Here is a 20,211-nt window from a genome sequence, read left to right as displayed (position 1 = left end):
GGCAAAGCGTGGGCTTCTCGCAGGCAGCTCCCGGCTCTCCGGCCGCAGGCGACCAAGGCAGCGCGGCCCGGGAGCGCGGAGCCCCGGAGGCGAGCCGAGCCGAGCGGCGGACTCAAGAGCGCGGCCGGGCCCCGCGGCGGCCGCAGCCACCGCCTCCCGGCTCTTCTGCTTGCGGCTCGCCTCCCCGGCCGCGGTCCCCGAGCGGTACCCACCTCTGCGCCGCCGTGTTGGCGTCCAGCACCCCGGCGCCCTGCATCCACGTCCGCACCGCGTTCATGCCGCTGCCCAGCGGCTCTTCCTTCATGCTGCTTCCACTCCGTTGGATGCTTTCCTGAATCCCAAACATGAAAACAACCTTTTCTTGTGGAAAATCTCCTCCCCCTTGAAAATATTGAAAAAAAAAAAAAAAAAAAAAAAAAAGGAAAGAAAAACGCCAGCCAGAGATTTTTTTTTTTTTTGAGACGATGAACTCGCGCTAGAAGATCAAGGCGGGCTGGAAAGCAAATTTTTTAAAAATGTAAACCTTCGCTCAAAACTGAGCGATAACACGAAAAAAAAGGAGAGAAAAAAAAAAAAAAGAAGGGAAAATCCAACGAAAAGACCAAAATAAAAAAAATAGAGATGTATGCTTGGCTGTTGGGGGTTGTTTGGTTGGTTAATTTTTGGTTTGGGTGCTTTTTTTTTCTTTTTTTTTCTTTTTTTTTTCTTTTTTTTTTTTTTTTTTTTTTTTTTTTTTTTTTTTTGTAATGATCACAGGCCGGTGGAGGACAGGAGGGGCTGGAGTTTCCTTTTGTAGAGGTACCCTTCACTTGAAGAAGCAGGAAGAAAAAAAAAGCCCTGATGGCAATTTAAGAAACAATAGACTCAACTCGCGCTGCCGGCTTTGCTACTTCAAGTGTCATTTTCCACAACCAGGCAAGTTTTTTCCTCTCTCTCTCTTTTTTTTCCTCCTTCTCTCCCAACCAAAGATGTTTCTTTCCTTTCAGTGCGTTTAGATGAGGACGCTGGTTGCCGTAGACAGATACACCAGAGAGGGAGAGTGGGGTGGGGGGAAGGGGGGAGAGAGAGGGAAAGAGGAAGGGGGGGAGGGAAAGACAGAGAGAGAAAGAGAAAGAGAGAGAGGAGAGGGAGAAAGAGAGAGGGGTGGACCCTGCTGGATGGAGATTCTGTTTTCTCCTTGCTAAAATAGAAGTGATTTGCAGGCTTTCCCTATGGAATCCAGTTTGACTCTCCCCAGAGCTAAACACAGGCACACTAACCCCAAAGGGAGGAGGCGGGGCTCGCGCCTCACGGCCCCGCCCCTTCATTTGCATAACGCCATCCTTCCGCCAAGCTGCAGCCAATCGCGGCTTAAGAAGCCTTCTGGCTTGCCGCGCTGGGCCACGCTCCCTCATTAACATCCCTCTCCGGGTGGCGCAGGGGAGCTAGCCAAAGTTCCTCGCAAAGTGGCGAGCGAAGGATCGCTGAGCACCAGCGTCTGTGCTGGGAAGGAGCTGGGCACAGCTGGGCAGAGCCGGGCTGGAGAGGGGAAACAGACGGAAGGGAAGGGCGATATTTTTCTCAGGGATTTGAACTGGGGTCTGCATCCTGGTCGTTGCGGTCCTTTTAGCATCCTCGCCACGCCCTGAGCGCGCTCGCGGTTCACAGGCTGCGCCCTCCCAGGGCCGATGCTGCGTCCTGCTCCGCTGTTCTGGGACGTCGGGGGCAAAAGTGGAGGAGACGGGAGAGCCCGGGCAGAAAAAGCAGGAAGCGCGTCCCAGGTGCCCACCTCTTCGCTTTGAGGAGGGGGTGGTGGGGTGGAAAAATGGGTGCTCGAGGTCGGGGCGGGAGATCGCGGAGGGCACTTTTCTCCACGCTGGGAGAAGTGGGTGGACCCTGGGTCTCGGTTAGTGAGGCTCTGTGGGTCCCTCATGGAGTAGGGGGACCCGGACTCTGTCCGTTGTCTGGCCTCTGAAATGGTTCTCGTTCTGGTGCTAGCTTCGAGGCCGCGGGTGTTTAAGGCACCGTCCCCATAAGCTCACTTATGTCGAGTAATCCGCGGGATGTGTAAACGGTGGAATGAATGCTCTCACTAGAGTTGTATCAGGATGCATTCTAAAATTTACTCAGATTCATTTCCCAACCCCTTACCCTCGCCCCAAAGTATTTTTTTTTCTTTAGTGTATTTACCAGAGCAACAACGTCTCTGATTGATTGGTTATTTCATGTAGGATTTCTGTCTTCCTCATTCTTTCAGTTTAAACGGGGGACTTGAACAAACCCACCCCAACTTCTGCCCCTGCCAGTTGTCCAGAAAGTGAGAGATTGAGTTAAAAAGGAGGGGACTGGGGAGGGGAGGGTGGGTGATGGGTATTGAGGAGGGCACCTTTTGGGATGAGCACTGGGTGTTGTATGGAAACCAATTTGTCAATAAATTTCATATTAAAAAAAAAAAAGGAGGGGACTGGGGGGGGGAGGCTAAGAGAGAGGGAGGGAGAAATGGTCTCCTACCTCAGACCTTTCTGTATATATGCATGTGAGTGGCAAAGAAAATAGCTAGAAGTTTCCGGGTAATGTGCCCCATCATTTTTTAGCAGGTCGTAACCTCTAATAAGCACATGGTGAACTTCTGTTTCATTGCCCTCAGAGGAACTCCCTGACTGCAGCCAAATCTGCTAAGGACTCCTTGGGGGGAGTTCTCTGCCAGAAATCCAGGTCCCCTTTCTGCTGGCCTTCCTTGGCCCTTTGATTTAGGAAGCTCATGGGGTCAGTGACGGAACAGTACACACGCCCATGTTGAATGGATGGAGACAGGCAAAAATTACGCTTTGTGCTCTTGGCAGACCAGGAAAGTGAAAACCACTTCCCAGTTCCTAAACCAGAAAAAAGGACTGTATTTCAGGTCCGTGAGTACACGGCCACTATCCTTAAACACTACTTTATCTTTGTGCACAAAGCGTGCCCTGCTCCCATACCATTTAATCTGGACCACTAATGTGCTGAGAGCACTTTGTCTCTGGCAAAAATTAATAATTAATTCAGTCTCCACCAAGACACTCCTGAAGAGATGTGTCTGGTCCATCAGGATCTACGTAACATCTACCAGAGTTCCTGACACACAGCACATGTTCAGGATGGTTATGTTGGTGGAGAGACTGAAAGGGTTATAACTTTGTGGGCAGGGGAAAGGAGGAGGGGACTTTCTCCATCTCTACAGAATTGAAACGCACAATTAAAACTGGGCCTGCTGAAAACTTCCCAAAGATCCAAGCTTAACCTCCAAAGTCCAATGAGTCCCCCAGAGCCAATCCCTTCCCCTGCCTGGACTATCCCCTGCCTTCTCTGAGGGTATCCTTCAAGGAAGGGGAACCAGGAAACAGAGGCCACCCTTCTATCAATGAGTTCCAGATAGCCAGAGCTAAAGACTCAAGCTTCCCTCTCCTTAATTGCCTGAACCTCCACTTTTACTCTCCAGTGAACTGTATTCAGGACTCCAAGTTGAGTCTGGTAAAGTACATTCCCCAGTGAGGGGGAACACACAATGTAATAGGGATCAGATCGCTGCCAAAGGCAAGCAGCAAAAGTGCCAGGAAAAGGGGAGATACAGCCACTATGAGGACCAGGATCAATGTGAAGCATACAACAGATGGACTTCTAAGGGGTCAAGCAGAATCTAGAAGCACTCTGCAGATTATGTGTTTGCTGAGGGGCCTGAAGGTGCCTGTTTCAAAAGAGAAATTGGCACAGAGAAAGAAAATGTCAGCAGCCCAACTTCTGCCCCAGTGTAGGTAACCTCTAGAAACTAAATAAGAAGGAGGCAATTTCCACATCTGCCAGGCCACAGGAAGAGGTAAAACAAAAAAAGGGCAAGAATCTTTTGATAAGACTAATTCCTTTTGGCTGTTCAGAAACAGCAGATACCTCACCTGGGATGGCGAATGACTTTCTTTTAATCAAGCAGAATGTATTCATAGCATTTCTTCTGAGTGTTCTGGTGCTTTTAAACTGGCTTTTCTCGCCCAGTAATAAATGATTAAGTAGGAAGGAAGTTAAAGAGAAGGTAGAAAGAGATATAGAGGGTGATAGGAAACTGGGAACAACACCAGGCCAGCAGACTAGTAGGTTTTCGTGGATTTCCTCTGGTGAATATTCAACTAGCAATTGTAATTTTAAACTTTGAAAAATTCCTTAAACACTTGTCAATCTTCCCTCCTGTGACGGAAGCACCACCTCCAGAAGACCAAGCATGTGTGTGGAGAAGGGGTACTATAAAGTATGTACTGAGACTGACTTCATCTTTTCTTATATTATAGTCACTTCTGTGAAGAAAAATACTTGTGTGTATAGCATTGCCCAGGAGTTATAGAATATATGTGATATGACTTTAGGTTAGCTTATAACAGTAATCCCTAAATCCCCCTCATCAGTCTAATCATATGGGGGAGGAGGTAGAAATGCAGATTTTCAGGCCCTGTCCAGACCTACAGAATTAGAGAAGAAAAAAGCAAGGAACGGGCAAAGCTGGGCATAAGAAAAATATACAGCAAAATGGACTTATATGTGGAAGAAGCAGGTGAAAAGGCTTGATATTTCCCCTGGAGTGAAGTGTCCCGCTGAGCTTCTCAGAGTTTCTTCCTAAGTGAGGGTTAACGTCCACTACCTCCCCCTTGATTGCTCTAAACAGTAGACAGGGCTACCCATGCCTCAGGGTCTCCCAGCGCTGCAGGAAGCTCAGGCCCAGAGAGCAAGACCCCCCCCATTCCACGCCGAACTTTGAAACCTTCTCACTCTCGGCTATCCCAACTCTGTTAAGTCAGAGGGAAATCAATTCCCTTTCCCGAAGGACACGAGTTGCCTCCATAACTTCCAGGGGGTGCAGGTGAGAACACACGCGTCCCTTCTCTAACCCAAAAAGAGTAGAGACGAGATAAATACAGCCAAACTGGGACTAGCGGGACGTCCCGGGGAAAGAGGGAATCTTTTCTGCTCGTCCGCCCCCAGGAGGCCAGACTTGGGACCTGTCACTTAGAAAATTCCTTCTATCTGCGTCTCCCTTAGCAAGACGCGCCCTCAGAAGGGCCGCCAGCCCTGGGAAATGCCCCCTTCTTTTGGCGGCTAGTAAGAGACCGCTTAGAGTGAGAGAGGAGAAAAGACGCCTCCTTCGGTGTTGGGAAGAAGGGAAAGGGAAAGTGCGGCGATGAAGGCCAAAGGCTCAAAGTCCCTCCGCCAACGGCCGCTCTGAAGGTGTCCACTGGCGGTCTGGAGTTGCGGCCGCAGTGAGCAGGTGCCAAAGCGCTGCCCACAGGAGGAGTGGGTGGCGGCGCGGGTCGCTAGGAACATGAGAGCCAGAGCGGGACGCAGCATGGAGGGGAGAGGTGCTCCTGAGCTGAGCCCAGATGCCGGCGGGAAAGGCCCCGCCACCCGCGCGCGAAACCCTGACGCTGCCCCTCTAAGACCTTTACCTGCTGCCCTCGGAGTACGTATAAGAGCAGCAGGCCACGTTTCCACCGGAAATCCGCCTGTCCCACCTCCTTGCTCTCAGCGGTCTCTGGCAAGCGGCAAGGGGAAGGGGAAGGGGGCATTCCCTCGGACCCAGATTCCTCTTTCAGATCCCCAAAGTTGTTGCAGCGGTGGCCCGGTGTGCTTGCCGACTCTAACTTTTCCAGTACCTGGGAACGCGCGTCTCCTCATAGTACGGACAGGGAAACTGAGGTCTAGAAGGGGACAAAGACACCCACAGACACCTAGGACAAAAGCTTGAGGCAAGGAGTTCGAACAAACCTTTCCCGGATCCACCCTGCGGACTGTCGGGTTTCCCCTGGGGCGGTCCCTAGATAATAATAGACACCATTTGTTGAAGGCTTTACGGGCAGAAACTCACTGAATTCCCACAAGACAAAGAAGGCAGGTAAGATCGCCCCCATTTACAGGTGAGGAAACTGAAGGCTTGTGATTGAAATGAAACAACCTGTCCGCCGCCTCACTGCAAATAAAGTCTCCGAGCAGAAATTTCCCCAGTCTGTGACCTTAACCTAGGATCCAAACCATCCATCCAATGGCGGCGCATTATCCTTACATTTGCATTGGTGCTTCCCCTGGCTCCCCGACCCCCGCCACGCCTCTGCCACAAAGCTCCCAGATCCCCTGGGTATCCCGGATGACAGAGGAGCAAGGGCGCAAGTTGCCGCAGGGCAGGCAGCGGAAGGGAGATAGGAGGGGAAAACGGTTCTGAAAAGTTCTAATTCGTGGACTGGATGCGCATTCCCGCTGGCAGATACCGTCACGCGTCTCTCCCGGCAGTCCTAGACAGGGCACGCCAGGGTGGCGCTAACTCCAGCCCTGGATCTGCCACATTTGCTGTGTGACCTTCAGTCAGTCGCAACTCCGGGTCCTAGCTGAGGTGTCAGAGCTTCGGGCGCGTGCGGCGTGGTCTAATTGATATAGACTGAACAAGTTTTGGGGGATGCCTGCGAAGTCCAACAGAGGGCAGAAATGTGGACACCTGCGGATGCACTTTAATTGAGGAAGACCATATAGCCTTGGCATGACCACAGAAAACTAAAAACTAAAATTATTTTGAGCTGGGAGAGTACAGTTGGGGACCCGCCGGAAAAGATCTCCTAATCCGAGACTGTCCTGAAGCGCGACTATGCCCTACCTTTAGCCCTTCTCCCACAATCCTCCAACCTGCTTGATTGGAGTCTGATCTGCGAAGGGCCCCCGCTCCCTCGGCGGCGAAAAGAGGCTCCAGGGTGCGGGAAGAGAACTTCCTGGGTGTTTAGACATTAGCATCTCTTCAGTAGTGCAAACGTAAAAAAAAAAAAAAAAAAAAAAAAGAAAGAAAGAAAAGAAAAGAAACAGGCCTGCGAGAATTTGGAGGCGAAGGGAGGGAAGCCTGTTTGCTTAGGAGAAAGTAGAAGGAAAGGGGAGTTTAGCAGAGAAGCTCGAGATGCCTGGGTCACAAAAAGTTTTTTTCTTTGAAGCACAATTCATTAGATATTTACGCACCGCTCGGCCCTTAGAGGTCTTTGTTGGCCACCGAGATGCGAGATGAGTGTGATGTGAGTGTGCAAATACGTTTGTATAAACGAAGGGTGGCTGCATTTTTATGGGCCTGTGTAGCACAAGTGTGTACCAGTGAGTGACAGCGCGCACTTGGGTGCATGTGGACGCTTGTGCTTGAGAAGGATTGTTGCGCATAAGCGTTGAGTACACGTGTGCACGTGTAAAGTGTGTGCATGTGTTACATGTAGACACGTGTCTCATGTGAGTGTGCGTGTGCAGAAGTCCGTACGTGTTTAAGAGCAACGTACACTTGTGTGTGAGCCTGAGCTCACACGTGGTTCGTTTGTCCATGTGTGCATGTGAAGCCCAGCGAAGAAGTCCCCGAAACCTCCGGTCGCGTGGAAGGAAAGGCGCAGGCAGGAATCGCGGACTGAGCACCCCATGGCAAGAGTCGAAACTGCCGCTCCTTCGGCCCGCAGGCAGCCGGAAGCCGCCTACCGGGCTCGGGACTGGCCCGGAGGCCGTGGGTCAGCCCCCAGCTCGGCTCCGGCCCGGCCAGGCGGATTCCCACTGGGACCCACCAATTACCAGGACTGCGCTCGAAATGATCCCTGCTGGGCAGTTCGGGAGCTCTTAATTGTTCCTCGCGGACAGTTTCTAATTATTAATACCGTGTGTCCTAAAGGAGACCGCTTCCGGGTTATTTGCTTATGATTTTATTATCTTTATCACCGTCATTATTTGGTGGCTGTATGAAGATACTGCCAAGCCCACCTAGACCGCCCTGCCCCGCCTCTCCGGCGCCGCCCTGGGCGTGCGGGTTACCCGCAGACACCGGAATCTTCCCTTACGTGGAGCCACAGCGCCACCTCGCGATCCCCCAGCCTCCCTCCGGTCACTGCCACCCAAATTCCCAGTACTGGTGGGTTTTCCATTCGCTTTCGCCGTTCCTCTTTCCCTGTCTAGAACGGCCCACGTGGCTGGAGCCTTGAGATCCCCCCAACATGCCTTGCTAAGCAGCTTTGTACACGACCGGAATGCCTATACCCGGTCTCCACCTGGAGAAATTCTGCTCTCTTTAAAATCACTAACACAGAGTTCACCTCTTTCATAAAACCTTTCCAGACCCCTTCTAGGAAGTCATTCGTGCCTTTCTTTCCCTGATTTCCCTGGTGCTTATATCACATTGGACAGAAAATATTGTTTAAACATCTCTTTCCCCTCCATAATCAAGGAGCACACCTACAGTCACTATTTTGCTTATAGCAACAATAATAACAGTAAAACCTGGTATTAACTGAACGCACTATGAAGCATCTTACGCAATGTGCTATGCTAAGCATTTTATTCATTACCGCGTTTAATTTTCCCAGCAAAACCGTGAAGTAAGCACGAATATAATTTCCCAGTTTTCAGATGAGGCCAGAGAGTTCCTGTCTAAGGTTGTATTGCAGAACCCAACCCAAGTCTGTCTGTCTGATTTTTCTTAACCTCTTTTCTTAACATCTGTGCCTCGCAGACTTATTCAGCTCTATATCCACAGGCTTTAAGATAGGACCAGGCACAGAGTGGACATTCATATATTTATGAATAAATGAACCACTGCCAATACAAATCTTTTCTTCTCCAAGAGAGTTGGGCTAGAAAAACACTGCACTTACCAGATACCTTGATTGAAGTGTTACCACAATGATTTATCCCAAAAGAGTATTCCACTACTAACTAGCTAAGTGACCTTGGTCGAGTCACTTCATCCTCAATTCTTCATTTTTAAAAGTAGGTTTTCTGTGAGTATTAAATGAGGGAAAAATGTGAGGTACTTGATACAGCCCCTTGTACTGTAATCAACACTCAGCAAAAGTGTGCTATTAATATAATTATTAATGAGAGTTTTAAAAACTAAAGCACAGAACACAAAATTGACTTACCCCTAGCCACATAGAATTCACCATACCTCTATATAAAATTATCTCACTATTATATCTTCATTTTCATCATGGACATAAAATATGTAATAAAATATGTTTAGTTTATTGTGGTTGGGGTGTTAATGTTAACCCTGCTCTGTTATAAAATTTTAAGGGGCAGGGGGGAAAGATATAATTAAACAGTAAATCAGCGGGCTTTGACTCTCACCCTTTCCTCCTGCTTTGTAGCTTTTTACCAAGAAAGATTTAAAGAAAGACTATAAAAGTGCTTATTATTCTGGAAAGTACAAAACCCTATTTTTTAATTTAGGGGACATTCTGAGCTAGTTTGAGTTTTTCCCACTTGAAACACTTTGTTGCTAGTGATACACTAAAAGTTTAAAAATATGTATCTAAGCAAATGATTGTCCCCAAATAAAAAAGAAATGACGGTTGTCTAAACATATCCCAGACTTTCAGACATTTCCCAAAAAGGCTAAGTTTTAGAGGTTCAGGGTCTCTTTTCAGAGTGACTCATTAGATAATTACTACTATTAGCATCTAAGCGAAAATGAACTTTTCTGTCTGATCAGGCTATAACTTTCCTACTATCAAATTCTTTTGGAAGACTATTGACCAGTACGGTTATGTCATAAAGAAACAAAAAGAGCCTGATAAAATACACAAAAGGCACAAGTGTGTCTCCCCATTTAGCTGGCCCACAGCGCATTTCCAGAAACTTTATCCCAACCCCAATTTATTTTAGTTCATTTGTACCTGCTTCTCATTCTATGCAATACTCTTGTATGAAGATGAAGAAACAAATTCAGGAAACTTTATCAGCAACAAATTAATGTGTTAAGAGATTTTATTGTATAGCTGCCAGGTATTTTATTATCCTGGATTGGGGATTTGATTCGTATTGACTGTGTGAGACCCTGTCTTCTTGACAGTTTGGGGAGGGAGCATGTCTATTCTGTTTTCTTTTCTTCTTTATTTCTAGAATGGTCTCCATTAGCGATGTTCACTAAAATTATGGCTCCCCTACTTCCAGGTGCACAGTAGGAGTAGAGTATTCTGATTCTTCTGCATTTAGATGCAACCCTATTGTTTGCTTTGATAAATTTAGAATTATCAGTAATATGTGCTATTTAGAGGCAAAAGCTTTAAGATCCAATGTGCAATTCGCCAATTCACCTTCCCCATGCCACAGCCTCCAGTGACCCTCCAGATGGAGTTTCCTTCAGCCTGCCACTCTTTGCAAAGATAATGTGGAGCGGAGAACTCTCCAACCCACAGTGAACATTTAACATGAATGTGAAATAATCTTTTGTTACTATAAGTCCCAGAGATTTTTTATGGCAGCATAACTGAGCCTTTCCTGACTAATATGCCTAGGAAGGAAGCTCACATTTCTTTTTCTTCCTTCCTTTTTTTCTTTTTTCCTTCCTCCCTCCCTCCCTCGTTCCCTCCATCTCCCTCTTTCCTTCTTTCTTTTTCTTTCTTCCTTTTTTTTTGTGGACAATGTGGAAATTCTTCTCTTACAGTGTAAGACTTCCACATCTAATTAAATAATCAGATAATGCAATTATTCAGTTAGAAGCCTGTATCTCGTTTTCTTACTCCATTCATACATCTCCTATGGGTCAAAACATCATTTAGAAAACTCTGAAATGGAAAACAACAACTGAATTTTAGAAGCACTGAAAATGAATCTCAGAGTCATTGCTAGATCTCCACAGGAATTTCTTGGGGGCTTGCGGCCTGCTTGCATATTCACAATGAAGGGTGTGCCATAGGCTGTGATTCAAAGAGATTTTGTCAGCGATTTTATGAGGGGACAGAGAAACATGTCTTCCTTCAGTGTTTAATTTCCTTCGGTCCATAATTTCAGGATGGTGAAGGGGAAAAATATTTGGCTAATCAACTTGTATTTAAGGAACATGACCTATGGCAAGTTATTTAACTTTTCTAGACCTTACTTTCGTCATCTGGGAAATAAGAGTAGGAGACCAGATAATCTTCAGGATGCCAGCCAGTTCTAATCAGCTGGAATTCTGAGATATTCGGGTGATTATCAGTTTCAGGAGTCCATGCTACAGTATAGAATCTTCTTGTATTTCTATCCTCAGCATTATTTTGTGAAACATTTTAAATTTTTTCATGCTGAGCCCAACTTAAAACAACTGCTTCTTGGGCAAAATAGATAGTGCTTCTTCTCTTCCACCTCAAATGTTTTCAATGTTGGAATCTGCCAGAAGAGTGGGCAATATAGATTTGGGGCCATGTAAAATGGCTTGTCACTTTCTAGTCAAGAGGGAAATTTTTCTTTTCTTTTTCTTCTTCTTTCTTTTTTTCGTTATCTTTTTCTTTCTTTCTCTTTGAGAGGTATTTTCCTCAGGTTTCATTATCAGACTACCTAAGGAAATTTCTTGTGAATTTTCAGGAAACTTTTGAGACAAAATATTGATTGCGTGACAAATGCTGTGGAGTGAAATCATTGCTAATTATTCTTTATTCTTAATGTGGTATGACTGATTGCCAGAAACAATACTATTACCTTCATTTGGATAATAATTTATGGTTGACAAAGAGTTATTGCCTTGATTCCGCTCAGTGAACCATGCCAACTGACATTTCTCCCCTGTTTCACAGAGGAGGAGCTGAGGTTTTGATTTGCCCGTGGCGTGTGGCTAGCAAGCAGTGGGGCTTGACTGTAACCCAGGAGCCACACTGCCTATGAAATTAAGAAAGCTGTCTGCTACCTCACTTACTTCTGTCAACCAATTCCTGGTTTCTCTCTTCTCTGGACACCCAAAAAAGATTATGGCCCTCTCTTTGAAGTTAGTGTGGTCATCTGACTTCGTTGAGCCAGAGCATTTCCTTAAAGGTAAGAGAACCCCCAGAGTACTTGCTCCCCTCAACCAGAGGTGTTACTGAGAACAGCTCCATCGGTTTGGGTCCTGCTGTCAGGATCACGATGAACAGAATTCTTTAGCAATATGCAACACATTTAATGTACGCAGGTGGTTTAAGCCACTAGGACTTGGGGCTTCTTTGTTATGGCAGTTTTGCATAGTCTGTCCTGACTGATATAGTTTCCTAATTCAAATATAAGTGTTTTGTGAAAGAGAGCTCTCTCTGTTGAGTGGACTCCTATAAACTTGCATTATGTACACATATCTTTAAGAAAGAAAATATTCTTCTGGATCTCTCATGTTTTTATTTAAACTAATTTTACTATCTTACTTAAATATGCACAAGCATAAAACTAGGGCCACATTCTTTATGCAGATAGCATTTAAACAACCATGAAACCAAATTACAAAGTTCATGAAAAAGAGAAACTGCACAAAACCAAAGATTTATAAATGAACTATAATAAAATGAGCTGGATAACGTTTTGTGGAAACTAAATTGTCACTTAAATGTCCACATGGTTGTTTCTGAGTTCAATAAAGTAGGTTCTTTTAGAAGTGGTCTGTCTATATAATTATGCCCTGTGTAATGTCTCAATCCTTCTACCACTTTTTAAACTTTTTTATTTTAAACTACCACAAAGTGTTCCTTAATTCATATGGTGTAGGACAAGTTTAAAGGAGTCATTTCAGTGTCAAATCCACCTCTGTCCCATTTTTATCAGCCTATGACGATTAGGAACCACTGTTGGCACCAATAAACACAAACTAAAATTTGGGAACATTGTGTCAGTAATTCAGTTTTAAGGTAATTATCCAGGTAAGTCTAACTGTGCTTAACTTTTTAAGACTACAATTGAAATGACTTATCTGTAATGACTTAACTGTATTTAAACATTTGTTTCTAGGAACAAAGAGGAAAGAGTGACTAGAAGATTCTAGTGCAGAGTTGGTCTGTGGAGAACTGCTGTATGTCTTACTCCTGGGCCATTGCTAGACTGCATTTCTCAACATCCCTAGCAGCTGCTTTGGCTATATGACTGAGTTCTGGCGAATGAAAAGTAGGTGGGATTGATGGAAGCCATTTTCAGATATAGTTCATAAAAACCTCCCACACAGTCTTGCACTCGTCTTCCTCCCCTTCTGTGGACTAATCAGAAAATCCAAGGTGATATTCCAATGCTAGGGCAGGCTTAGCAAAGGTTTTCTGTCAAGATCCTGATAGGCAATATTTTATAATTCATGAGCCTGTTGCAACTACCTTAGTGTGAGAGCAGCTACAAAGCACAGGTGATACATGATGAATCGGTGTGGCTGTCTCAATAAAACTTTATTTACAAAGAAAAAATTTATAAAAACTCTAGATCAGATTTGGTCCATGACTCGTAGATTGCTGACCCTGCTCTAGGATATGTCAGAATCACAACATAGAAGGATTCTGGCCCCTAAATGACTGCATGGGGAAGTAAACTTTATACAAGCAAGAAATAAACTTCTCTTATGTTAAGTCATTGAGATTCTAGGGTTGTTTCAGCATTAGCTTACTCCAATACTGTTGGAGGAGGTTATCGAGGGGACATGACCTCAGGTTGACCCAACGATCTGAACCTGGGCAATTGGCTCCTCCTCCCCTCCCCTGCACTTCAGATGCACATTTTGCATAGCATTCCACAGTGGGCACTGTTTTCAAAGATGCAGCTTTAAGAGAACAGTGTGCTGTTGAGACCATCTGGACAGTATATGTGACTGAACCCAATTAAGGTCTCTATATAAACTTTTAAGGTTCTGGCGGGCACGTGCAGAGATTTACCTGTCTTGTTACCTGCCAAGATGAGCCTCATGTGTAAGTTCCCTTGCTTATTAAGTCTGCCACCAGAAATCCAAGAATGCCACCACCTACCAAGAGTGGTCTTCCTCTTTCTTCGGTTTTTCCTTGCCCTCCACGTACAGAAGCCAGGTCCAGATTTAATTCAGGATGCTCCTGAGGTTTCAAATCAACAGAAAAAATACCTGGTCACAAAGATGGATTTTTATAAATATTAGATTTCCCCTTCTTCCTTACATTCCTTTGAAGACAGGCTTATTCATTTGTCATAGAATCTTCCCAATACATGTTAGTGAGACAATTAAAACACAATCAGATAAATAATTGTATGCATGAAGCACGCATATCATGCAATGCTTATGACATTCCAAGTTGTTGCTGTCACCTCTCTCCATCCTACCACCTAATTCCTAGATGCATATCTGAATTGTTTTGTGCTGCCTTCCAGATAACCAAAGACACACATTTGGGAAACAGTTTGCTTGGGTAAAGTGAATAGAGCTTGGTTACTTGGTTCACTGTATGTAAATAGATTGCTCTGTCTTACATTAAGTCTCTGGAATGTGTTACAAAGTCAGCTTTGGGTTATTACTCAGCTACTTTGTAGCCTGTCGGTGTAATTTGGTATCTTTACTCCTAATTTATAATCAGGGAGCCTGAGACCCAAAAGGGTTAAAGAACTTTTCCAATGTCATATTCTGGCAATATCCAAAAGCTAGGCCCACCTGAACCCAAATGTCACACTATCAAGATTTGGATTCTGAAGCCTCTGGAATCTTATCCACCTTCCCTACTTGACATGTATTTGTTGGGGAACAATTAACCTCAAGATGAGTAATTTGCCACCATTCTGTATGTATTTCAAATTTTCCCATTACACAAGGAAAATGAGAAAAATATGTCCTAGATAACACAAAGAAAAATGCTTCATTGTCTTAATTGCCTTTCTATTTCAATCAAGAAAGGCATTTAATTATTTCTGAACTACATTCAAAACTCTCTCTCAAGAATATTACCCTCCTCAGGTGGGTTAACCAAACCTGTGCAAAATATTTCTCAAGTCTGAATATTAATATCAAACATTTATTGAGTATTTTTATATGTCAATGCCAATTTAAATGCTTTCCATTTACGATCTCATTTATTCCTCACAGCAAGTCTGTGAAGTGGAAATAGTCATTATTCTGCTCGAACAAATGAGGAAACTGAGGTTCAGAGAGGTGAGAGAGCTTGTCTAAGTTCGAAAGGCAGTAAGTGGTGAAGTCAACATTCAATCCTCGGCCACCCCTTCAGGCCACATTGCTCCCCTCGCTACTCTGCTGTGCTGACTCTGAACAGAGCTATGCTTTCCCCCTTTGAGTATAGGTGAAAAACCAATATGGAAGACTCACCCAAGATGACTTGAGTCAGCTACTCAAGGGTCAGTCAGAACTTCAAGCCTCTAGAATTTGAGGTGGGTCATCTAAGGGCTATGGAATCAGAAGGGGCAGAATCTGTCCGGCTTCTTGCACAATCTGAGGAAAGAAGTGCTTGTTGCTTAACACCGCTTCCCTGGGCCCTGAAAATGCCCACATGACATCCACCCAGTGGCCTACTTTGACTTCATTATCGCTGTTGGAAACCGCAAAGAGAGGGAACAGCATTTCTATGATATGTACTTTATGGCCATTACTCTTACCTCATTATTCTTACTTCACTTAAAAACAAAAAATAAAGAACAATCAACTCAGTATTTACACTCTAAAATTGATTGGCATGAGCATGTGTGTTTTATTAGTAAGAAAAAGAAAGTATTTTCTGGCATGATGGACTATACCCTTTGAAAAGCATACAGTACTTGAAATGTGTGGGCCACATCAGTAGGAAAGATGGCACCTGCAATTGTTTGGAAGGATTTTAAACTTCATAATAGGTAAGCTTAGGACAGTAATAGTATCCTTACATCTTCAGACCAAAATATTGTATAGTTTGGGCTAAAAAAAATGTTCAGTCTTCACAGTAGTCTTAATACCACAGTTATTTTTAACCATCTTAATGAAAAGATTCTATTTCATTAACCTTGCCTAAGGGCATGTATGAGAAAACATTGATGTTTTTTAAATATGAAATATAACCTCCATTCCCAATAAACAAGAGCAATGGTGCATTCTTTGTGTGTCTTTGAAGGCTTCTAGTCACAAATCTAATCACCTGTTGAAATGTATCTATTTTATCTCCAATAAATAATATGTGAACACTTAAAAAGACTCTATAAGCTCACCTTCTTGCATTAGGATTTGTGAAAATCAGACAGCCTGGAGATGTGCGGGCCGATGTTTAGTAAAGACTTGAAACATAGTCTTAAACACTTGGAATTAGGTAAAAAATCTAAACAAAGTTCATTTTCTCTTCATTTTCCTTTGTGCTAGTCCATGGCCATGTGTGTGGTGAATAGTCCTTCACACGCACTTGCACACTCAAATTTCACTATGCTCTGGAGAGACCACTGGATGGGAGAGACTAAAAATATCGTTGAGCTTTCATTTTCCAATCACAACAGCTGTCATTCAGATCAACACTTCCCTCACCACCCCCACCACTGGTTTAAAAAGTTTTTAAATCTCCTGCAAAAGAAAAACACAACTGAGATGTTGCAGCAAGAGTGGGGAGTTTCCAGGCCAGTTTTTGACAAAAAGCCTGTAAGCAGAGAGATTAGTAAAGCATTGGACACCAAAGCACTTATGCCCCAAAGCATTTCTGGTTCCTGATACCTCCGGCTTCTGCACGGCGACTACACGACGGGAGGGCAGCCGTGGTCAGGGCCCAAAGCCCATCCAAGGTGGGAAGTTTTTAGAAGACCCCTTGACACTAAGCTTGGATTTCAAAGAGATGCATCATCAACGGCAGGGCAAAGTTACTGTAAACCTATCCCACCTTGCCCCAAACCAGGAGACTTTGGGCCCCCGACTGGCCCTCAAGAGGCTTTACACTCAGATTCCCACAGCTTGAGCTGGCCAGGTAATCTCAATTTGTGAAACGGTGTAAGGTGATACCCAGCTGGTAGTGTACCCAGGTACCTCGCGGAGCAAACCCAAAGCATCTCAGGGGCAGGTCTATCTATGCCAGGCCTTGGTTACCCCTACAAATAACTTTACAAAGGAAGGAAGGCAAGCAAACAAAGATTAGCAGAAACACAAGGAAACACAATGTAACAAAATGCAGCAGAACCAATAGAAAGCAGAAGAAACATACCAGCACCCTGCCCAGACTTGGAAAAGTGTCAGGCGGACTGAAATACCACCAAAATTACCATGCTTAAAGAAACAAATGACAAACTGATAACATCTGCAGGAAACAGGTATATTATCAAAAATGAATTATATTGTAGGAAACTATAAGATTTGTCACAGCAAATTCGAAAACCAGAGTTTTTATAAATAAATAGTAAAATAACAAATGTTAAGTACTCAGTGAATGGGCTTAACAGCAGATTGGATAAAACATAAGGAGAAGTAATGAACTGATAAACTAGAAGGGTTTTAGGTATAAAATTATATTTAATTGTCCATATAAATTATATACAATATAATATACTGGATATGAATTAGAATACACTGTCCAGGATGAAACATAGAATAGTAAATAAAGAGAGAGTGAGACACAAGGAGGATATAGTGAGAAATGTAACATACATTTGATCAAGGCCTTAGAAGGAAAAGAAAGAGAGAATGAGGCAGAGGAAATGTTTGAGGAGAAAATCACTGGAATTTTCCAGAACTGAAGAAACACATTAATCTACGATCAAAAAGATCTAGGGAACCCCCCCAAAATAATTTCCTTTAATCTGCTAAGAGAGTAAATCCTAGAAGTTCTCATCACAAAGGAAAAATTTTTTTTAATTATATGAGGAGATGGATGTTCAGCAAACTTACTGTGGAAACCACTTCCTGATACACAGGAATGCCAAGTCATTATGCTACATATACACTTAAATTTATAGTGTTTAAGTCAATTCTATATCAATAAAATAGAAGGAAGGGAGAGGGTGAGGGGCTGAGCGAAAAAAATCTGCAACTAGAGGCATGATAGTAAAATTGCAAAAGAACAAAGGCAAAGAGATAAACCTCAAGTAGCCAGAGAAAAAAAACACAAGTTACCTTTAAGAAAGAGCATGGCAATTAGACTGGCCCCTAACAGCTAGCTGTTTTCCCCACAGCAAGAACGGAAGGCAGAAGACAGTATACCGGTATCTTCGGTGTATCAAATGAAACCAATTGTCAAACAAAATCTGCACCCAGTGAAAACCCAGCTAAACCTGAGAGGATTTACCACCAGCAGGCTCTCACTGCAGGAACTCTGTCGCTGTGCTTCAGGCAGAAAGACAACGGTACTGGGGAAAAGATCTGAGATGCAAGAAAGTTAGCAAAGCAAAGGTAGTAGAGAATGCGGTGGAATAAAATAAGCATAGACTGCATGAAATGTAATGACAATTTCTGGTGGGGGAAACAGGATTAATTTAAGGTATTAGACAACAGCAGCGTGGGAGTTGAACTAGGGGAAATGGAGAAGGGAATGAAAGGTTCTGGCGTGCAGTTTCCTTGTACTGTCTGTGCAGGAGAGGGTGGAGGTTCTCATGACTTCCAGACTCAGATACGTTAATTATGCAGGTTGTGATTTCTAAGGTGGATTCGATTGGAAGGGCTGCCATAACAAACCATCACATGCTGACTGGCTGGAAACAACAGAAATTTACTTTCTCACAGTTCTGAAGGCTAGAAGTCCCAAATCCAGATGTCGGCAGGGCCAAGCACCCTCTGAAGGCTCTTGCCTTCAGAATCTTTCCTTGGCAGCTCCAGGGTTGTGGCACAAGTACCTCCGATCTCCACCTCTGCCTTCCCATGGCCGTCTCTCTCCTGTGAGTTTCTGTCTCCCCTTCTTGTACAGACACCAGCCATACTGCATCAGCACCCGCTCTAATGACTTCATCTTAACTTGATTACATCTTCAAGATCCTATTTGCAAATCAGGTCACACTCACAGGTAGCAGGGGTTAAGACTTCCATACGATTGGGGGGTGGGGTGGGGGGTGGACATAATCCAACATATAAATAATGTGACAATGAAAATTGTAGAACTAGAGTATATTATTTCCAAACTAATAGAAGAAAATGAATTGAATAATTACTATGAATACTAAAGATTAAAAATAATATTGATACCAAAACCTAACAAGAACAGCATGAGAAAGGAATATCACAGGATATATATACACATATATATATTCCATTATGTATATATTTCTATTCCATTATATATATATATACACTATTCAGCCATATATATATATATATATATATATATATATACACACACACTATTCAGCCATAAAAAGAATGAAATCTTGCCATTTAGAATGACATGGATGGAGCTAGAGAATATAACCCTAAGCAAAATAAGTTAAAGACAAATGCCATATGATTTCACTCATATGGAATTTAAGAAACAAAACAAAGGGGGAAAAAAAGAGACAAACCAAGAAAGAAACACTTAACTCTGGAGAGCAAACTGATAGTTACCAGAGGGGAGGTGGGTGGAAATCGTGAGGGGTGAAATATGGGCTGGAGATTGAGAGCACACTTCTCATGATGAGCACTGAATACTGTATGGAATTGTTGAATCACTACATCATACACCTGAAACTAATTATAACACTGTATGTTAACTCTACTGGAATTAAAGTTAAAAACTTAATTAAAATGAAAACATAAAAATAAAATAAAACGTATTGAGATTTGTTTTGTGGTTCACTGTATGATCTATTCTGGAGAACGTTACATGTGCACATGGAAAAAACATGCATTCTGCCCCTATGGCTGTCTCGCATCTGGACATTACTGTTAAATCCTTGGCAGGCTGCTAGACCATTGCTTGCCCCAAACAGGACCTTAGGCTCTCCCTGTCTGCTTGGCAAGAGGCTGCCACTTTAATGGACAGTGCTGCAGATCCGGAGGCAGCAACAATGTTACTGACTTTCATGGCCTGACCCACCCACGGTGAACTGCCATCACAGAACTGGGGCTCCGCCATGGGGTGGGAGCAGCTCAGGCAACAATGTCACAGATTCATATTGTTCTCACCCAAAGTTCATGAGATTTCATCAGTGTGTGTGTGTGTGTGTGTGTGTGTGTGTGTGTGTGTGTGCTATGCTTCTGATCAATTTCCAAAGCACTGAAATTGTTGTCTTTGAACTTTTGACCAGCTTAATAGTTGTTTTTTAGGACAAGATTTGTCAACCTTCTCACTCCACCATGCCAGAAGTTGGAAGTCTAAAAACATAATCTTGAGGGGCACCTGGGTGGCTCAGTCAGTTAGGCGTCCAACTTTGGCTCAGGGTATGATCTCATGGTTTGTGGGTTCGAGCCCTGCATCAGGCTCTATGCTGACAGCTTGAAGCCTGGAGCCCACTTTGGATTCTGTGTCTCCCTCTCTCTCTGCCCCTCCCCTGCTCACATTCTCTCTCTCTCTCTCTCTCTCTCTCTCTCACTCTCTCAAAAATAAATAAACATCAAAATTTTAAAAAAATAAAAATTAAAAAAAT

The 20,211-nt window shown here is 43.9% G+C and overlaps 1 protein-coding gene and 1 long non-coding RNA gene across 4 annotated transcripts in view; one reads left to right on the top strand and one right to left on the bottom strand.

Annotated features, from left to right (window-relative positions):
* EBF1 (EBF transcription factor 1) overlaps window positions 1-1,118 on the bottom strand; it is a 390,388-nt gene extending 389,270 nt beyond the window's left edge. For all 3 annotated transcript variants that reach the window (XM_030328392.1, XM_030328402.1, XM_030328416.1), the window contains exon 1: window positions 213-1,118. In XM_030328392.1, coding sequence (XP_030184252.1) covers window positions 213-346 — 134 coding nt within the window. In that variant the 5' untranslated portion in view covers window positions 347-1,118. The remainder of the gene's footprint in view (window positions 1-212) is intronic.
* A 3-nt stretch (window positions 1,119-1,121) lies between these two features.
* On the top strand, window positions 1,122-13,941 carry LOC115522803. The gene is made up of 3 exons (XR_003971590.1): window positions 1,122-1,760; window positions 11,547-11,781; window positions 12,718-13,941. It is a non-coding gene; the product is annotated as an uncharacterized LOC115522803 (long non-coding RNA).
* Window positions 13,942-20,211: the final 6,270 nt, after the last annotated feature.

The sequence above is a fragment of the Lynx canadensis genome, chromosome A1 (assembly GCF_007474595.2).
Source record: "Lynx canadensis isolate LIC74 chromosome A1, mLynCan4.pri.v2, whole genome shotgun sequence".
NCBI classification, from domain to species: domain Eukaryota; kingdom Metazoa; phylum Chordata; class Mammalia; order Carnivora; family Felidae; genus Lynx; species Lynx canadensis.
The sequence above is the reverse complement of the archived record's forward strand: the minus strand, read 5'-3'. Positions and strand labels throughout refer to the sequence as shown.